The sequence below is a fragment of the Coregonus clupeaformis genome, chromosome 29 (genome assembly GCF_020615455.1).
Source record: "Coregonus clupeaformis isolate EN_2021a chromosome 29, ASM2061545v1, whole genome shotgun sequence".
NCBI classification, from domain to species: domain Eukaryota; kingdom Metazoa; phylum Chordata; class Actinopteri; order Salmoniformes; family Salmonidae; genus Coregonus; species Coregonus clupeaformis.
In genome coordinates this window covers 23,662,907-23,675,716 of record NC_059220.1, presented here as the reverse complement: position 1 = coordinate 23,675,716, position 12,810 = coordinate 23,662,907, and the positions used below count along the sequence as shown (strand labels likewise).

Sequence of the window (12,810 nt, the reverse complement as noted above, 5' to 3'; positions counted from 1 at the left end):
TGACCGGGAGACCCACAGGGCGGCGCACAATTGGCCCAGCGTCGTCCAGTGTAGGGGAGGGAATGGCCGGCAGGGATGTAGCTCAGTTGGTAGAGCATGGTGTTTGCAACGCCAGGGTTGTGGGTTTGATTCCCACGGGGGGCCAGTATGAAAAAAACAAATAATAATGTGTGCACTCACTAACTGTAAGTCGCTCTGGATAAGAGTGTCTGCTAAATGACTAAAAATGTAAAAATTTTAAATGTAAGTGCAAAAACAAACTGATTAGCGAGGTGTTGGGCCACTAACCCTTTCGGCACCAAACCAGAGCACCCACCGTTAACAGTTACTTCACCAGGAAACACCCTAGGCGGGACAACTGGAGCTGTGAAAGTAAACACCTCTTAAGCAGAAAAGAACACTAAGGCAGTGTGGACAGGATGGGTGGGGTAAATCACATCATGCCTGCCTGCTTGCTTTCAGCCCTAGCTATGCTTCAGACTGGAGGGTGCAAAGTTTCCCAGTACAGCAGGAGCCATGTCCCAGCATGGAAATGAGCCCGGAAGACAAAGCCCTCTCAGGCCATTGGCTAGCTGTCCCTTTGGCAGGGACAGACATGGCGGCCTTGGGTCGGGAACCCTTTATAATCTATCAGTCCTGAAGGAGAGAAAACAGAGTGTGACGAACCAGCCTTTAAGGGCACACTACACATGACCTTTATCTGTAATATGTATCAGTGATATCGTGTTCAAAAGTAACAGCAGTAAACGTATTTTTACTCTGCTAATGTTTCAGTAGGATATATTCTTGAACATGCCAAAATATGCATAATTTAAGTATTGCAGATAAACCCACAGAGATATTGAGGGGGACATTGACAAGAACCAGCCGTTACATCCCTCAGTATGCAGGTTAAGCCATGAGGTTTACTGCAACGCCTCTCTGAAGCCAGAGGCTGGTAAGGTATCTCAGCAGCCAGCCCTGTGGGTGCAAACAAATAGAATCACCACCCCTTCAAGCCATATCTGGAATAAGACTCACAAGAGAAGGCCGCCATTCACACACACACACAGTCCTAACTGACCAATCACTAAAGGTAACCGAAAAAAAAGGTTATCCATTTCGCCAATTCTGTTGCAAAGCGTTTCTTAAATGGAAGCAAATGGGGAAGGAGAAACTCTTGTTTTAGTTGCTAAACTTGTTTGGACTAATAATTACAACCCTAATGTAAGGAAAAGGACCAGGGAGTCTGGACGTATATCGCCTACTGCAAAAATACCTCCTCATATGGCTGCAACATAAGGAGAGCATTTCACAAATGTCAAGCCATACAGATTTTGTAGATGGCCCCTGTCAACACAAGTCATTGGGTAATGAATAAGAGCACTTGGGGGACTTCATCCAGTTAAAATGTTATAGATATGACAAGCAGAGATCATCTTCAAAATACCGGAGTAGCCTAGCTAGTTAAACACAAACCTCAAGGATCACTCATTCTTCTCAACAGCTACAGATGGTGGGAGAGAAACGCACACTGATGTGAGGCTCACAACAATCACTGTATTAGACCATTCGAGATCATATGATAAGCCTAACAACCATTTAGGTGCAGATGACTGGGACAACTCAAAACAGTAATCTCTCCGTCCATTAAAACAGTGTAATGCTGTGAATGTAACCAGCTAGCTAATTAAACTATTCTACAGATCAAGTAGTAATTTCCTTTACCCACAAAACTGCCTACAACGGGTGTTTTGTGCCATGCTAACAGGCTGTTCTAAGCAAAACTCCCCTAGCTAGTATTGCATAAGGCCTAGCCCTAGGCTAATCAGTTCCGTTTCAAGGCGATGAAATGTTCTGTCTCTGCTAGCATGCCTGCCATGTCCTTGCACGTAAGTTAGCAAGCAGCACTTGTGGTTAGATATTGCTCTGCTATTATCTTACTAACCATAATGCAAATGTATTATCTATACTGAACAAAAATATAAATGCAACCATTTCAAAGATTTTACTGAGCTACAGTTCATTAGGAAATCAGTCAATTTAAATAAATTCATTAGGCCCTAATCTATGGATTTCATATGACAGGGAATACAGATATGCATCTGTTGGTCACAAAGGCAGGGGCATGGATCAGTATCTGGTGTGACCACCATTTGCCTCGTACAGCGCGACATCTCCTTCGCATAGAGTTGATCAGGCTGTTGATTGTGGCCTGTGGAATGTTGTCCCACTCCTCTTCAATGGTTGTGCGAAGTTGCTGGATATTGGCAGGAACACGCTGTCGTACGTTGATCCAGACCATCTGGTGAGTATGCAGGTCACGGAAGAACTTGGAAATGTTCAGCTTCCTTGCGACGTGGGGCAGTGTATTATCATGCTGAAACACGAGGTGATGGCAGTGGATGAATGGCACGACAATGGGCCTCAGGATCTCTTCACGGTATCTCTGTGCATTCAAATTGTCATCGATAAAATGCAATTGTGTTAATTGTCTGTAGCTTTTGCCTGCCCATACCATAACCCCACCATGGGATACTTGGTTCACAGCGGACATCAGCAAACCGCTCGCCCAGACGACACCATACACATGGTCTGCAGTTGTGAGGCTGGTTGGACTTACTGCCAAATTCAATAAAATGACATTGGAGGGGGCTTATGGTAGAGAAATGTCCACCAGAGCAACAGTGGACATTCCTGCAGTCAGCATGCCAATTGCACACTCCCTCAAAACTTGAGACATCTGTGGCATTGTGTTGTGTGACAAAACTGCACATTTTAGAGTGGCCTTTTATTGTCCCCAACAAGGTGCACCCGTGTAATGATCATGCCATTTTATCAGCTTCTTGATATGCCACACCTGTCAGGTGGATGGATTATCTTGGCAAGAAGAAATGCTCACTAACAGGGATGGAAACTAGTTGTAGCACAATATTTGAGAGAAAAGCTTTTTGTGCATATGGAGCATTTCTGGGATCTTTTGTTTCAGCTCATGAAACATGGGACCAACACTTCACGTTGCGTTTATATTTTTGTTCAATGTAACTTGCTAGCAACATACACATCAGTGGGTGGACACGATACTGGCGGAAGGGCTTTGGTAAGGCCCTGCTTTGGATACGAACTGGCTAGTTACAAAGCCGTAATGTCATTATTTGACTAGGGCCGTACATGTTGGTAACTAGTTAATGTATTTCATGGATAGTTAGCTAACTACTCCGGCTTTTCCAATGACGCCTGCCTTACTTTAGACACAAACGAAGTAGGCCATCTTTTTGGGTCAGGGCGTTTAGCTAGCTAACTAGTTTGCTGTCCAAGGAAACCAGCCAACAATAAATGAAGTGATTAACGTTACGTTTGTTAGCCAGTTCCATCTGTGTCATCGTGCTGCAAATCATGACACTTACAGGAAAACTTGTCTGGTCAGTGAGTGACGTCTCGAGATGTACGGACATAGTTAACGTTATTCTATTTTAAACAGGTGAAATGCTGGAAACCACATACTTTATGTTGTTTAGAAATAACGTTTCCAAAACAGTTACTGTTGGCTTTATTATAAAACCTAACCCAGTCTACAGCACCTGAGAAGCCAATCCCAACAAAAGGCCTCGTCTACAAAGTCACCCACCCCCTTGTCCTGAAATCTGACCCACTCTTGCGTCCCCGATTTTCCGGCAGTGCATTGGCGCTAGTGCCAGGCCCAGATTACTGTCTCAGCTACGCGAAACCTTGAGTGCCTAGCTCGTTAAAAAAATGTTATGAGAACATGTAATGTACATACCCTGAGGTGTTTTAATTCCGCAGTTTCCTAAATGTTGAAATGAAATGGTGAGTTCCCCAGAGCTGCACAACTCAACGCTGCCCGTGTATCTTGTTTCGCGTGGGCGGGTCGATATGTCTCAGGACACAGCGTAGAATTCAATGAAGGGAGGAGACTGGAGACGACGACGTTGGAAAGGCAGGGCCTTCTTCTCTGATAGGGGTTTTGAAGCTACGTGGGTGTTAAAAATGTGGGCCCCTCCCTTGTTGTCCAGCTCCATGTCAAGTTAATAAGACACTTTAGGAAAATATAAAAAAAATCTTAAAATATTACAGATTAACATCGAGATAAAAACAAATACTCAACATTTACATTTTAGTCATTTAGCAGACACTCTTATCCAGAGCGACTTAGTTTTAGTGAGTGCATACATTTTTCATACTGGCCCCCCATGGGAACATCTAACAACAATGTCATTGAATATCATTATAGGAGACCATTTATAGTCAAACAGCATCATTCATAAGTCCACAAGCTTCCTCAAAATTCCTCTCCATCTCATCGCCCCCTTCCCACCCTTTGACATCCCTTTCCTCATCTGAATCATTCTTCCTCTGTCTCCATGGACACAGGCTCTCCTGTGACCTGCAGCTCTGCTTCATAGTGTCTCTTCAGGCCCTTCAGATAGATGCGCAGGCTGTCAGGGTCCAGCTTGGAGTTCCTGGCTGTCTGCAGGAGCCGGGTGGCCAGGTGGTACACTGCTCTCTGCCGTTGCGTTTCCGGATCACTGTGGTGCTTGGCCTGAGACAGGGTAGGAGGGAGGAGGAAGATGACAGGTTGACGGACCAGCAGGGACCACAGAGAATAAGATGATGGGATAGTAAATTAGATCTAAATAATTATAAGACATGGCCTACTGGAAAAGCATACCAAGAGCTGTTGGCTGATTTTGGAGCTAATCGCCTTTGCTTCTTGGATTATGGTTGTAGGCAGTGCAGTCATCTCCGCAGCCCTCAGACCTGCAAGTTGAACATTACAGTAAACCTTTTACCATTAAGTTGAATGATTGAGATTGGACAATGTTAAGTGTCTGATTGTATTTCCTTACCATAGTTTCTTTCCTCAGAGCTTCCACGGCTCAGCAGGAAGGTATAGAAGACACTCTCTGTACCCGTGTCACCAGTGCGGGTGTGCTGAACCTCCATGTGCTGGTTTTCCACATTGGGGTACAATGTCTCCAGCTGACATAGCTCCAGGAAGTGTGTGGCAAACAGAGTGAACGCCTGGGACCAGCAGGTAAACAGCTGAGCACACATATTTATCTTATGATAGCTTGTGATCTGAGCAGTGCATGTAACAGGAAGTCAAAGAAAAGAAAGGACTCCATGATTCATACACAAAAATCAAATTAATCATCTATTGTTTCAGATAGGAGAGAGGCACTGTGCTGGTTGGACACTGTACCTACCCTGAGGCTAAGGAGGAATTCGCAGACAGAGTGACAGATGCCGACACCCTCCTCAGCACTAGTACCACGCCCAAGCTCGTCTATGATAATGAGAGACCGATCACTCACATTATGGATTAAATATGAGACCTTGGGAGTACAAAGACAAATAAATGAAATATAATTACTTTGCGGTATTTCGAAAATCCATACCAAACCACTGGCCAATATATGGAAAATGTACCTCCTTCATTTCCACCATAAAGGTTGAGGAGTTTGTCTCAAAGTCGTCATCCACCCCGATTCTGGTGAAAATCTGGTCAGCAATGCGGAAGGAGGCATACTCAGCAGGCACAAAGGAGCCTAGGAAAGATCAGACTCATTATATAAATAGCCTGTGAGTAAGCCCGTTGAATGGTTACAACACAGAAAATTAAGTTAATTATATAACTACATTCCATTTCAAATTAATTTTGTGGTTTCTCCACCCACCTATCTGAGCCATGATCTGGCACAGCGCCACCTGTTTGAGGTAGGTGGACTTGCCGCTCATGTTGGGCCCAGTGATGATGACAAAGTTGCTGCCCTCAGAGATGTAGCTGTTGTTGGACACGGGCTGCTGGCCAACGATGCGCTCCAGAATGGGGTGACGACCTTGCTTGATGGCCAGTGTGTCTGTGAACTCAGGACGCACTGCAGGCACAGAGAAGGAAAACAATTACAATACAATTCAAATGTACAATTACGTGGATGGTAAATAAATGTTTTCCTCTGTGTTGAATTACTGTGGATGACATTCAGTTGTGTTTGTTATTTTATCACACATTTTATGAGAAAATTCCAAACACTTCTAGCGTACAGTACATGCAGTAGTCGTGTCTTGCAGAGAGATTGGTCTGGTCAAATACAGTAACGGTTACGTGACCAGGGTAATCTGAGAGTGAGATGACTGAGACAGAGAGGGCCGTCAGTCAGCACAAGTCCCTCCAGAGATCCTTTTTCAGACAGCTGTGGGCCATTGGTCACCACCCACATGGTTATGGGAGCTGCTGCCCAGACAACTTAAGCTAGCAGGGCAACCAATGTTAAATAGAGAGCAGATCACAGCAGCCTCTTTGTCACTTATAGAGGAGAACTGGGGGTGCTGCTGCTGACACACTATTCACTCATGCTGCTATGACTGGCTGCTATGTGAGATGGATGAGTGTGTGGGTTTCTTCAGATACTGTCTAGAGGTCAAACCACTCCAGGGATAGCTTGAATCTGACTGGATCATATGGTTAGCGTGAACTATGAATTTGAGCAACACATACTTTTTGTGTTCTGTTGCAGAAATGTACAGAATAAATTAATCATTGATTACATTTATTAACGTTCCTGCTTGACTTACCATAGTCTGAGATGGTGCATGCATTGGCTAGTGACAGCAGCATGTCTAGCATGGACACAGCATCGGACAGTTTGTAAAGACAGTGGATACGCTCATGAACTGTACTCAGCAGCTGACACACCACCCTGGAAAGAGACAGGTGTAAACAGGACAACATTATCTACAACGCCACAACAAACTAAATAGCCCCATCTACTGGGTAAACAATAATAAATCAATCCAATTTCCCCCAGTTATTTACATTTTACATTTACGTCATTTAGCAGACGCTTTATGACACATGATAATAACAGAAATAAAGGGTAGGTTTGTCAGTCAGATCAAAGCAAAGAATACATATTTTTCTGTACACATTATACACTGAAAATGTAGCCTGATAATTGTGAGGCTGTGAAGCTGCTCTTTACTCACACATAGGACATGTGGAATATTTCCCTCAGAGCCTCATCACAGCGATCATTCATCTTCATCAGGTCTGCTGTGGTGAAGCTGTAGTTGTTCTTGTGCTTTGTCACCTGAGGAAAGTGTGAATAAAACACAGCAAGAATATGAAAATATATTAATATGAATGAGAATACCGAACAAGTTTTAGTGTAATATAGAGCCAAAGAAATTCTGACAGGTACAGCCACTTTAAACAATGAACATGAAGCAACATGACACCTTGTAATGGGTTTCTCTCACTTAATGCTCTGTATAATCCATTCATCATTGCCACAATCCAGCATTGCCAGGTACAGAGGTGTTCATCAAATAGGTTATTACCTTGATGAAGTCAGCTGGGAGTTCCCCATCAGGTAAAGCTCCCCCCTCCAGTTTCATCTGGATGTAGAAGCCTCGAGCTGTGCTGAAGCTGGTGCGTATCAGCAAGCCATACTTCTCCCCCACCTGGTCAACCAGCCCTGTGCATCAGCAGGGTTCATTATGTAATTCACACCAGGAAAGATTTACTGTAGGCTACACATAACACATCAGAGACAAGTTTGAAATAAATTAGGGATAATCCGATAAGAGATTATCAATTTGCATATCCCTTTAAAACATCATATCCATCTAGTGAACACCTGCAATGTCATCCACAATCTCAGTGTAGGCTCGCCGGGCGATGTCCAGGAACTCATTGATGTTGGGGCGCACAGCGTAGCACTTCTGTGTACGCATGTTGAGGCTCCCCTTCATGTAGCTGGTGTCATCATTAATCACTGTCTTGATCTGGTCCAGGATCATGTCAAACCTGAGGAAACATAATGTGATCAATGAAGGCAATGTGCCTGAGAGGTGTTCTAGAGGCCTGTTAATTGAAAACCCAATCCCTTTAGTGATAATGTACCTGTTGTCTTCCAGTGAGCTGCTGTAAGCCTTCAGCAGAGCAGTGTTACAGTTCTTCAGCACCATCTGTTTACACAATACTGGTTATAAAAAGGCACATGGTACAACAACAGTAATGATTTTGAATATATTATAAGGACACAGAGCACTTACCCTCAGTGGTGGTACCAACTCCAGAGTATGCTTCAGCTGAATCACATGTGTAATCTTTGATTCTGCAACTTGAACCTTCATTGAGAGGAAAACGGACAGATTCTAACATTACTCTCACTGTTCCATCATTATGGCGTTGACAACTCTTTTACCTTCAGGAAACCATACCATTGAAAGGAGCAATATAATAGTTTATTTAATCAAATGTATCACAAGTAATCAAATAACGTCTATATGTACCGTTTCCTGCTTGGGAATCTGGACAAGAACAGAGAGCAGTTGGTCTATATCCAGAAAATGTCCAATGGCTGCAGGCACAGTAGAAATGAACAAAGGAAATACACTAATCTTTAAAGGACTGTCAATCAACATTGAAAACCTATCACTGTAATATAAGGTAACACCGTTAGTAGCTGTTACTAACCGTTCTTTAAGCCAAAGAAGAGCTCCTCGTCCTGTAACAGCTCTTGAATGGTGTCCAGACGTATGTTTATGGTATCGACATCCAGCAAGGGCTCTAGAATGTTAGAGCGCAGCCTCCTTCCCCCACCAGGGGTTTTGGTGTAGTTCAGCACCCCTAACAGGGTATGTTCACTCCTGCAGACACACAAATGTACACACACCCTGGACATCACATACTCTCTTGATGTATTGACCATGTTTGAAAAACTGATAAGTGAGACGGTCTCACATCCTTCTGCCACGCCCCCATACCTGTGGTCCCGGTTGTTGACAACCAGCTCCAGGTTAGTGGCAGACGCTGAATCGATCATGGCAGTCTGCTCACTCCCTTTGAAGCTTACTTTCAGTGACTTTGGTGCATAGATGGAGTTCTGAATGAACTCAAAGTATTTCAGCAAAGCAGCAGCAGCTGCCAGGCAATAGTATCTGGGGATGAACACTGCAGTTCAATGGACTGATTATTATGAAGTGACAGACTATTATTGTTGTGCTCTCTGAGCCCAGTGACATACTTAGCTTGCACCTCCATGATAACAGTGCTGTACTCTGCTGCACACAGTTGCTGGATGTACTCCAGCCCTTTTCTCTCATTGAAGTACTTTCTCTGGATTGCAGTGAAAGATACTGACTGAAACATAAAGAAGAAGGTTAGGCAACAAATAACACATAAGACAAAGGTAAAAGTCTCACTTCAGCAGTATAGACAGACCACCTCGACTCAGTACCTGAAAGTTTTCTGTGATGAGGTTGTATAGCTTGGTCCCTTTGCCTTTCTCACTGGCAGTGTCTGGCATTAGTATCTCCAGTGGCACCAGGATGTGAAGCTTGGTGATAACCTGGAAGTGGATCAGAGACAAGTTTAACGCTCCTTTAGTACACTGAGATAACCATGCACTTAGCTAGGCTGCATGGAGATGGATTTGCCTGTCTGTCCCTGTTCTGAGATACTGAAGACAGTAAACCAATTCAGCCTGTTTGTTTATTATGTTCTACCTTGGCATAGGTCCCAGTGTCTGCAAACTGAGAGAGGACCAGCTCTGGGCATTTCAGGTTGATACTGGCCATGCCAATCTCCCCCCTGGCCAACCCACGCCCTTCTACCACCGCCACAATCACAGAGGCAGCAGTGGCCGAGGTCACAGAGGAGCAGCTAGTGGTCACTGCTGGAATGGAGAGAGCGGAATAATTCAACTCTCAAACTGAGACAGCCCAGTGAAAAACAACTCAGTTGTGTGTGTCTGCGCTATGGCTTTACCAGAGGGTTCAGTCTGTGGCGTCCATACAGGGTGTATGCCTACAGCCCCAGCTGAGCCTGGGGTCCTGCCGAGTCTGGGGGTTCCCCCCATGAGTCTGGGGGTCCCATAGAATGAGGAGCCACTGGAGGGTGGGACAGATGAACTTGTCCTGCCCCCTCTGAAGTTGTGATTCACCTGACCTAAGTCAAAGAAAGAGGCCATCAACTTATAGTCTACAACTCAATCTAAATAAGCCTGCCTGGCTAAGTGCCTTGTAGCCTAGATAATTAAAAATATGAAAATGTGTATAAGCTTTATTTAGAGAATTTAGCAGTGCTCAACTTTGCCAACATGATTTCCATTTAATCAGAATGGTTAGCTTAGCTAGCTAGCACGCTTGTTTACATAGCTAACGGGAAATAGTTTATGTAGGCCTACCTCTTGTGAGCAGGCCTGCAGATGTTGATCCACGACCGAGCGACACGGGCCCATTTTGTCCGCCTCGATGATACAAAGGTGACAGCACCGAGCTTCTTCCGGAGTCCGAGGTGTTGCCAGGTGTCAACTCCTCTGTACTACTTCGAAGCATTTCAAAGAGTTTTGATGGTGATTCGGCAAACAAATTTAGAGAAATTATAATAACAGAAGGTCACCTCACAGTTTGTTGACGGCTAAGTTACCTCAACCTCAGGTAGCCATCGTTTATAACTTTCCCGCAAAGTCAGGGTCAATGGGCGCGAGTCAGCTAACATATTCAACGCACGAGCGTAATATAAGGCACAGTTCACACACACACAAATATTAATCTAGCTTCCACAACAACTGGGATCTCGGTGGAAAAAACTAGGTCAAATCATGTCATCATTGATATTCAGGTCGGAATGTCGGAGCTCTAGAAAGAGGCCCGAGTTCCCGACTTGGAATTCCAGAGTTGGATGACCAGTTTATTTCCGAGTTCCCAGTTGTCATGAACGCACTGAAGTAGGAGATTACCGAGTTCCCAGTTGATTTGAATGCAGCAGTAGACCAAACCCAGCTGCTATCGCGTTGGTGTCTATGGGAGAGCCACCCCCTTAAGTAGACCGGAACTGACATTTTTTTCCGAATAGTAAACGGCCTGCGTTAACTATCTTCAATTACCCGCCATCTTTGGCAGCATTTCGCCAGGTGGGCGGTGCCACAAGTCACAGTGGGCGTGGATGCAATGAGGAAGCGGTAAAACGTCAGAGAACAAGATGGCGGAACAAACATTAGAACAATATACATATTTTGTAAGAGATGCCTTATGCAGCATATTTGGGGTGAGTGACGTTAGCCACTAAATACATGTTCTTGACCTATTAGCTAGCTAGCTAGTAAACCAACTATTTGCTTCACTTTCACTGCTAGCTAGCTAACTAACGCCAGTTTATGCGTCTGTCCAGTTGAACTGCAGTTTCTACTCCAAGTCAATATTCAAGAGAACCAGACACTTATCAGCAGTGGATCCATCACAGCCAAGGTACTGAAATGCTCTGTACTGTACTTATTCTAGTTCTTGTTGGTTAATATAGAGATTTTATTACGTAACACAAGCGACAACCATCGTCACCACAGTCGGCTGTAATGTGCATGCAAACCATGGATTTTCTGTATGTGGTCTAGCTGCCTATAGTTGATGTCCAAAACATGTACAATGAAAATGCTTAATGTGGAATTCTCTTATCTTTAAAGGGGTGAAAATGTGTCAGAGTTTCTACCACACCCACATTTTATCCTGATGGTGGACTGCTTCTATTATGCACAGGTGTTATACTTTCACATTTACCGTTGTGCTACGCAATTCATGCTGCAATTTGAAAATTTGGTTCAGTTTTTGTGGGACTTGCTTATTATTGCTTCAAGACCTGTACAACTGCCCAACACATTCAGTATTAGAACACTACGAGTTGCCTTGAGTTCAATACATGGGTGAAAAAATGACTGTTTGTTGTTTTAACTGTTGACCATCTTTTGTACTTAGTCTGTGAAGCACCTGGCTGGACCAGAGACCTGCATCATATGATGCCATGAGCAACACACAGTGGATGTCAACCGCAAAGTTTATAAAACATTTTTTGAGGTGAGTATTCTGTCTGTCCTCCTGTTATCACATAAACTGTTGTGTAAGGAAATGTAGGTGGCTGTTATATTTAAGCTTTTCATGTCTCTTATGGAGATCTTAGGATCATGTTCCTCTTCAATGACTTGCTGGTCCTCTGGTCTGTTGTCCAATCAGTTGCTGCTACGAGACTTCCAGTCTGAAGAGATCCCTTTGGACAAGCAGGACCCAGAGTATAACAGTCCTGACATCTGCATCCTTCACATTCGCAGAGCTGTCTGAGTGAGTGAGTAGGTGGGTGTGGGTGTCAGGGTTGTTGTGTTATACATATAATTAACTTGCACTCCTATGGAGAAATGAATTTACAGTTCAACTGAGTAATTGAAATGGAATGGACCCCAACATTATGTGATTGTGTTTAGAGGGTAGAGCACTAAGAACTTATCTAAAAATCCTTCCTATTATATATATCCATATTGTGTCTCAGTACGTGCTATGAGTTTTACCAGCCTGTGATTGTCATTGCACCATAATAATAAATACAATATACCAGTTAGTGAAAAGGGAAAATAAAACATTATTCTATATTTTCTCATTTCAGTATTTAACTGTAGGAACACATTTGTAGGATCATTAATTGAATTCTTAATAAAAGTTCATGAAATAAATAGATTTTGAATTTTGAATTTATTTTCTATGATGATTTTAGCTGTTTTAAGTATGTAAAATACATATGCTCAGCAGCAAAGTGATTGTGTGTAGATGTAGATAGAAGCAGACAATCACTATTCGCTGCGATGCACTGAGCTATTTGTTCAGTGTGTTAGCCCCGTCCAGCCCTTACACATTGGTTCACAGCATGGAGCACTGAACATGAAATTACTCTGTGCTCTTGCACAATGCCCTGCTCGTTCTATTCTGCATGAATAGTCATGGATTTTTTGGTATTTGTATTTATTAAGGATCCCCATTAGG

The 12,810-nt window shown here is 43.6% G+C and overlaps 2 protein-coding genes and 1 long non-coding RNA gene across 5 annotated transcripts in view; 1 reads left to right on the top strand and 2 right to left on the bottom strand.

The window, feature by feature from the left end:
• Positions 1 to 4,327, bottom strand: part of ktn1 (kinectin 1) — a 58,359-nt gene extending 54,032 nt beyond the window's left edge. The window contains exon 1 of one of the 2 annotated variants that reach the window (XM_045209131.1): positions 3,761 to 4,327. The gene's annotated coding sequence lies outside the window, so the exon portion shown is untranslated. The remainder of the gene's footprint in view (positions 1 to 3,760) is intronic. The other variant, XM_045209130.1, reaches the window with a different exon arrangement.
• Positions 4,328 to 4,342: 15 nt separating this feature from the next.
• Positions 4,343 to 9,866, bottom strand: msh4 (mutS homolog 4). The gene is made up of 16 exons (XM_045209058.1): positions 9,776 to 9,866; positions 9,514 to 9,683; positions 9,246 to 9,356; positions 9,033 to 9,148; positions 8,773 to 8,946; positions 8,483 to 8,655; positions 7,907 to 7,985; positions 7,641 to 7,810; positions 7,342 to 7,478; positions 6,988 to 7,091; positions 6,577 to 6,701; positions 5,679 to 5,879; positions 5,431 to 5,549; positions 4,848 to 5,022; positions 4,670 to 4,758; positions 4,343 to 4,540 (listed from the first exon to the last, which is right to left on the bottom strand). Exons 1-16 carry the CDS (start codon positions 9,864 to 9,866, stop codon positions 4,343 to 4,345), a joined length of 2,232 nt encoding a protein of 743 aa, XP_045064993.1.
• Positions 9,867 to 10,955: 1,089 nt separating this feature from the next.
• On the top strand, positions 10,956 to 12,503 carry LOC121544353. Of its 2 annotated transcripts, XR_005996092.1 has the most exons (5): positions 10,956 to 11,056; positions 11,180 to 11,256; positions 11,469 to 11,541; positions 11,758 to 11,856; positions 12,013 to 12,503. It is a non-coding gene; the product is annotated as an uncharacterized LOC121544353 (long non-coding RNA). The 2 variants fall into 2 exon arrangements; XR_005996093.1 differs by having other exon boundaries at positions 10,956 to 11,256.
• Positions 12,504 to 12,810: the final 307 nt, after the last annotated feature.

What these genes read in the sequence shown, in the direction of transcription:
- msh4 (XM_045209058.1), bottom strand. Translation starts at nt 9,866, where the DNA reads ATGGGGGGAACCCCCAGACTCGGCAGGACCCCAGGCTCAGCTGGGGCT. An exon ending in ATGCACCATCTCAGACTATG is followed by an intron (nt 5,880 to 6,576) that starts GTAAGTCAAGCA and finishes CTGTGCCTGCAG; the next exon opens with TGCGTCCTGAGTTCACAGAC. An exon ending in CTCTGAGGAAAGAAACTATG is followed by an intron (nt 4,759 to 4,847) that starts GTAAGGAAATAC and finishes TTCAACTTGCAG; the next exon opens with GTCTGAGGGCTGCGGAGATG.